This window comes from Monodelphis domestica, chromosome 6, assembly GCF_027887165.1.
Source record: "Monodelphis domestica isolate mMonDom1 chromosome 6, mMonDom1.pri, whole genome shotgun sequence".
Taxonomy (NCBI): Eukaryota; Metazoa; Chordata; class Mammalia; order Didelphimorphia; family Didelphidae; genus Monodelphis; species Monodelphis domestica.
In genome coordinates, this window is record NC_077232.1 from 28743398 (window position 1) to 28750254 (window position 6857).

The 6857-nt window shown below is 51.2% G+C and overlaps 1 protein-coding gene across 1 annotated transcript in view; it reads right to left on the reverse strand.

The window, feature by feature from the left end:
• The window catches only part of CREB3L1 (cAMP responsive element binding protein 3 like 1), a 53154-nt gene extending 51667 nt beyond the window's left edge, over positions 1-1487 (reverse strand). The window contains 1 exon segment of the mRNA XM_007497380.3: positions 951-1487. Within this exon segment, the coding sequence (XP_007497442.2) occupies positions 951-1052 (102 nt within the window). The 5' untranslated portion in view covers positions 1053-1487.
• Positions 1488-6857: the final 5370 nt, after the last annotated feature.

The window sequence follows — 6857 nt, forward strand, 5'->3', positions numbered from 1 at the left end:
GGGGCAAGTCCCTTCAAAGCCAAAGATTTTCTCCCGTGACTGAGCCCACGCCCTGCCCCCATCCCCCTCCATTCACCATCAGGGCCTTAGGGCTGAGTCTGCTGGAGAGAGGACACATTTCCTTAGGGGGAGGGGGAGGGGAATGAGAGTCTTCTCTGCCCACCCTGTCCTTCTCTTCCAGGTCCCTGAGCTCCGTGCTGGGGAGTCCCTCTTCCTATCAGGACCTGGGCTGCGGGGGAGGGGGGGCTCGGAATGCTGGTCTGGCATCGATCCAGGCTGTGTTCCCGAAGGGGCTCCAGGCAGGAAGAGATAAAGATATAGATGTAATTATATATATCATATAGAGAGGGGAGAGGAGGGAGACCGAGAGACAGACCTTTTCCCCACCCCTCCCTCTCGTGGAAGCTCCAGCGTGGAGTCCCTGGAGCTGTGTAGAAAGGCCGCTTCGGACGGCGCCCCCAGGGCTAGAGCTGAAGCAGGGTAAGGCTACATCTTAACCTCTCCGAGTCCGGTCCCAGGCCAGCTGCCTTGGAGAGACACCAGGTTCCGAGGGGGAGAGAGGTACAATTGCCCCTTCCAGGGCGTCCCATTGTTTCCACAGCCAGCATCCATCTCCCCCTGAGACGGGCAGCCGAAGGAGGGACTGGAGCGGGTGCCCTGACCCCGAGGGCGGGCCCGGGCTGGGGTGCTGTTTCTGTCCAGCCCCAGTCCCCTTCCCTAGGCCACCTCATTCTTCCACTCCGGCTCTAAACGCTACTCCCACCCCTCGTGCCCCTCCCTCCTGGGGGCTGGCCCCAGCACAGGTCGCAGCTGCTGTACCCCGAGGGGCGCCAGACGGCGCCAGGGGGTTAGCGCTGGGTCCTCTGCCTGCGTGTGTGTGTCCACGCGTGTGCGTGCGCGCAGCAGCTGGGGAGAGTGGCCGCGGGGCGCAGACCCCTGGCCTTCCTTACCGCATTGCTCAGGAAATCGGCCTCGTTGAGATCGCCCAGGTCCAGGAAGCTGGAGCCCGGGAAGAGCCTGTCTGCTGGGAAGGGCTCTAACACGGCGTCCATGGTGTCGGGCTGCGGGGGCCCCGGGGAGGTGCCGCGGGAGGAGCACCCCTTTCCTGGCCGGCTCGGTCAGAGCCACCCCGCTTGCGTGGAGGCCGGCAGCTGTCTCGGGCAAGCCCCGGGCAGCCCCGGGGTCTCGTTGGGACGGTGCAGCCGGAATGTGGGTTCTGGGCGCGGGAGCCGGAACCCTCAGGGCATCGGCGAGCCGGCTGCAGGGCTGCGGGGCTCCGGGCGCACGGTGGGCATCTCTCCTCCGCCCGGGCCAAAGCTCTAGTCCATGAGGAGCAGCGGGGCTCCCGCCCCTCCCAGGGGCTGGGCGGGAGCCGGCAGCCGACAACCGCGGGGCCTCGGGCTCAGTGCTGCAGGCGTCCTCGCTCCGCTACTCCCTCCGCACTCTCCTGTCACTTTACCCGTCTCCCAAGCAGGGAAACCCAAGCTCCGCCAGCCTGGCTCGGGCGCCACGCCCCCTCGTCAATATGCAGGAACCGCCTCGAGAGTAAGGAGGTTCGGGGCGTGCCTCCCTCCCAGACCCGCCCTTTAAAGGGGCAGCCACGTCGTCCAGGCGCAGCCCTTTCTTGCCTCCGCTCTGCCCTCAGGAAGAGCGCTTGCCAGGGACCAGGGAGATGATTACTGACCAGGGGCTCCGTATTCTAATCTAATCCTGGTACTCGGACGGAAATCGGTCCAAGGAGAGAGCTTCGGCCACGGAGGCCTCAGCAGGTGGACAGAGATCCCAGCCTCCCTCCCCTGGCAATAACTGTCAAGGGCCAGGCATTTCCGTTCTAGCTGTCTTATGGCAACAGCTGTAGAAAGGAACCGAGTTAGAAAATTCCGGGGCCTCGTTCCTTCACCTCCCGGGATCTAGAACCCTGACGGCTCCTGGCAGGGCGTCCAGTTCTGTTCAACTAAACAAAATCTCTTCCCCGGCGCTACTTTAGCCCGCCCTGGATCTAGCTCACGGGATCAAACGTTTAGAGATGGGAAAAGACCCCAGAGAGCCAGTCACTCATGAGGAAACTGAGAGAAGGGAAAGGATTTACCCAAAAGGCAGAATGTGAACCTAGGTCCTCCTACTGGGGGCTAGTTAGGGGTAGGCGGTTAGGTGGCTTAGGACTAGAGCATTGGACTTCAGATACCTACTGGCTGTATGACCGTAGTCAAGTCACTTAACCTCTGTTGGCCTCAACCCAAAGGAGAAGGAAATGACCACCCGCTCCAGTATCTTTGCCAAGCAAACCCCATGGACGGAGCATGCATGGTCCACAGATCATGAATAGTTGTACTTGACTGAACAACAAAGGCTGAAGTTTCCTGAAAAGAGATTGAATTCAATTTGATTCATCATTTACCGAATGCCTATTGTGTTCAAGGTTCTCTGCCGGCCAGTGGAGAAATCCATTGTGTTCTAGTTGTTGGAGGAACAATGAAAGGGGATCTTGGACTCCCAAGGCTCTTCTGGCTTTAGTCCTATGACTTAATGAGAGGCAGCATAGACTTGGGATTCATTCTGGGTTCAGTTGGGATGTCAAAGTCTGTAGCCTTGGGCAAGTCTCTCCAAGCTCCCTTTCTTCTTTCTCATCTGGAGCAGGAGCATCATGGCGTTAATGGGTAGAACCCTGGACTTAGAATCAGGAAGACATGGGTTCAAATCCAACCTCAGACACTTACTAGAGACCCTTAATGTCTCTGACTCTTAGTTTCCTTCTTTGTAGAGTGAGGGGTCAGATAGCCTCCTTGGGCCCCTTCTGTGCCTAGGAACAGGAGCTGCCTCCCAGAGTTGTCCTGAACATCAAATGAGATCGAGGTTGTGAAAAATCTTTGTAATCTGCACGGAGGGCCTGACCTTCCCCAGGAGTGCAGAAGGGGACATTGAAAATCACCTAATCTGTTTTGCAAATCAGGGAACTGAGGCTCAGAATCCACAAAACAGAGAAAGTTTGGAATAGATGCCAGTTGATTGGCTGGTTTGCCAGTGCCCCAAAGATAAGGCATTTTCCTGGGCATTTTTGCCTTGGTCCTCTGAATTTATCTCCCTTGCCCTGCATTTAATTCATGAAACAGCAAACCCACTTGGATAACTCACTCTGCAGTCAGCTGACCTCCCCCCACTCTCAAATCCTGGTTCTGAACCAACAGGAAGAAGGAGAACAATAAGAGATAGTGGAGGTGCTGATTGAATCTCTCACACCCTTTTCCCCCCTCCCCCCCCCTGCACCTCTCACACACCCTCCCCATAATCTGTCATCGAAGCCACCAGCTCCCAGGAACACCTTAATCTCCTGGAAAGGAGAGAGAAACAATAGTAGGCACCTGAGCAAATGGTGTTATTTGGAAGGACGTCCCTCCAAGAGGGGAGGGTTCTGCCCAGAAGCCATTAATCAGTTAGGTTCTGGTAGGTTTAAAAAAAACAGGAACCCAGAGGTCTTTCAGGAACTGGGTATCCCTGAAGGTGTGAATGTCTGCTCTCCATTACACTTCTTTGGGAAAGCGTGAGGTCTCAAGAAGGGTGAGTGTCAGGAACGGGTGGGCCAGTGTTTGGAGGTGTCTCCTGTTCTTCCAAAGAGTGGGGTCTGATTATGTGTCATTCATTCATTCATTCATTCATTCATTCATTCACTCACACAATCATTCATTCAGCAAACATCAAATGTCTGTTGCAAGGGTACTGTAGGAATATCCTAGGCAAAGGGGGAGTAAAGCTGAGTACAGGGCATATTGAGGGTCAGTGTATGCCCAGGTTGGCTAGAGTCCAGAGATTCATGGAGAATTGGAAAAGAAGGCTGGGAAGTTAAGGTAACCAAAGATTTTGGGAGACCTTGAATGCCAGGCAAAGAGGTTAAAAGTTAGCCTGGTGGGCAACAGGGCGTCGCTGAAGATTTTTGAGCAGAGGGGTGCCACGACCTGTTCAATGCATAGAGTCTATGAAGAAGTGATAGGAGAGACTGTGCAGAGAGGACCTGGTAGGAGGCTAGAACAGACCTGATTGGCTGGAGCGTGGTGGTGGTCCTAGGAGCAGGGAGGAAGAGATAGATGAAAGCTTTTCTAGAATTGAAATCAGTAGAGACTGGTGACAGCTTGGATGAGATGGGGGAGAGGGAAGGCTTGAAGATAACCCCAAAGTCTTGAACCGGGGATCCGGGATTGCCACTGTCAACATGGAAATATAGAAATCCCCAGGTCAAAACCTGGGGTTTATGCCCTTAAACTAAGTAAACTGGGGTTTTCTATATTTCCATGTTGACACCACTGATGAAAATGATGAAGTCAGAAGGAGGAGCAGATCAGGACTGGACCCATGAAGAGATCACAGCTTTTCAAAACTAGAGGCAGAAACCCAACCACTTCATTTTTTACAGATGAGGTACAGTTAACTTAGGGGACTTCCCTCCAACCACTCAGGTAGTGTGCATCTTACCAAATCAGAATTTGAACCCAGGTCCAGAGCCAGTGCTCATTGTTAGAACCATTATAAAGGACCCAAAGGGTCATCTCTTTATTATTGGGGCAACATCCAGATGGAACTGTCCAGTTGGCAGTTGGAGATGTGGTAGGAGTAAAGGAGAATGCCTCTGGTCCTGGGACCCTGTTAGAGCAGACACAGACAAGGAGAAGTGAATTTCTGGAGGCTTTCAGCCTGTCAGACCTGAACCCCATTGCTCTGTGAGCACCCACTTTTGGAAGGACTCCTTCTAGAAGATGCTCAGGGCTTGGACCATGCACATTTCCAAGATATGCATGGCCATGTGGAGTTCTGAAGGTGACTGAGTCAGGGCCATTTATCACCAGGAAGGTGAGTTCTTTCCTTGCTGGAGGTCCAGAGGCTTTAGCAGGCTAAAGGGTTTCTGCATCAGACCTGAGCTTTAGAGCTAGACTGCTGAGGGGGGGTAACTGAGAAAGACCCAGGTCTGAATGTCACTGCTCTCACTTCCTAGCTGGGGGACTCCTGGGTGAGTCACTCTCTGAAACTCCACTGGAAAATGAAGGTGATCATACCTTCACCCCTTTACCTTTCAGAGGTTTACAAGTCACTCTGTCTGCCTCAGTTTCCTCAACCATAACATGGGGATAATAACAGCATCTCCCTTCCAGGGATCAAATGGGTTATATTTGTAAAACATCTAGCAGCATGCCTGCTGGCACAAAAATTATTCTTCCCCCCCCCCCACCCCCAGGTTCATGCATTGGAAGGAGCAGGACTGGGGTTCAAACATGGGCCCTATGACTGCACATCCAGTCCTTTGCCACTGAACAACCCTGCCTTCTGATCCCCAAAAGGTGAAGCGACCCCAAAAGATGAAGGGATTTACTCTAGGTCCAATGGTGTCCCTTCTTGTCTTCTGACAGTGATGGTCATGGCTTCTTTCCCTCTGCTGCTACCCGTGGTGAAAATGAACTCGAGGGACAGCTAGGCAGCACAATGGATAGAGAGATGGGCCTGGAGATGGGAGGTCCTTAGTTCAAATCTGGTCTCAGATACTTCCTAGCTGAGTGACTCTAGGCAAGTCACTTAACCCCCATTACCTAGCCCTTACTGTTCTTTTGCCTTAGAATCTTATTTTGGTATACTTAGTGTCTTAGAATTCTTCGTTTTGAGTATAGCAGAAGGCAAAAGTTTTTTTTTAAAGGTTTAAAGGGGTAGTCAGGTGGTTTGGTGGATTGAGGACTAGGCCTAGAGTCCTAAATTCAAATCTGACCTCAGACACTTCCTAGCTGTGTGACCTTAGGCAAGTCAAGAAAGAAAGAAAGAAGGAGAGAGAGAGAGAGAGAGAGAGAGAGAGAGAGAGAGAGAGAGAGAGAGAGAGAGAGAGAGAGAGAGAGAAGGAAATACAGAGGGAAAAAGGAAGGAAGGAAGGAAGGAAGGAAGGAAGAAAGAAAGAAAGAAAGAAAGAAAGAAAGAAAGAAAGAAAGAAAGAAAGAAAGAAAGAAAGAAAGAAAGAAAGAAAGAAAGAAAGAAAGAAAGAAAGAAAGAAAGAAAGAAAGAAAGAAAGAAAGAAAGAAAGAAAGAAAGAAAGAAAGAAAGAAAGAAAGAAAGAAAGAAAGAAAGAAAGAAAAGAAAGAAAGAAAGAAAGAAAAGAAAGAAAGAAAGGAAGGAAGGAAAGGAAGAAAGGAAGGAAAGGAAGGAAGGAGAGAAAGAAAGAAAGAAAGACAGAGAGAAAGAAAGAGAGAAAGAAAGAAAGAAAGAAAGAAAGAAAGAAAGAAAGAAAGAAAGAAAGAAAGAAAGAAAGAAAGAAAGAAAGAAAGAAAGAAAGAAAGAAAGAAAGAAAGAAAGAAAGAAAGAAAGAAAGAAAGAAAGAAAGAAAGAAAGAAAGAAAGAAAGGAAGGAAGGAAGGAAGAAAGGAAGGAAAGGAAGGAAAGAAAGAAAGAAAGAAAGAAAGAAAGTCATTGTCCCATGCAAATGTGGTTGGGCCTAAAAGATTCGTTCTAGTTGTCCAAGTGGTTAATGGACTTGGTTTGGGGGACCCCCACATATGAACTTCCTGGGGAACTGCTGCAGCAGGTGAGCTGGGCAGGCCTGGGGACATAGGATGGGCACAAGAGCCTTGGGCCTGGAGGGAGCTAGAAAGCGGGCTCCATTCCCCCTGGCACACTCTGTAATTAGACACACAGGCACCATTTAAGTGATTGGGGAAGATTACAGAGTTTCAGAGAAATGGGATTAGGGTTTCCTCTCTTTCTTGATTTGTACCCAGGTGAACACGGTGGGAAACCATCTAAATTAATCCTGTGGAGACACTCCTTGTCTGTGAGAGGCAGGAACTCTGGGAGGGATTCTGGGGAAGAGAAGAAAGACCTGGGCAGAGAGGAAGG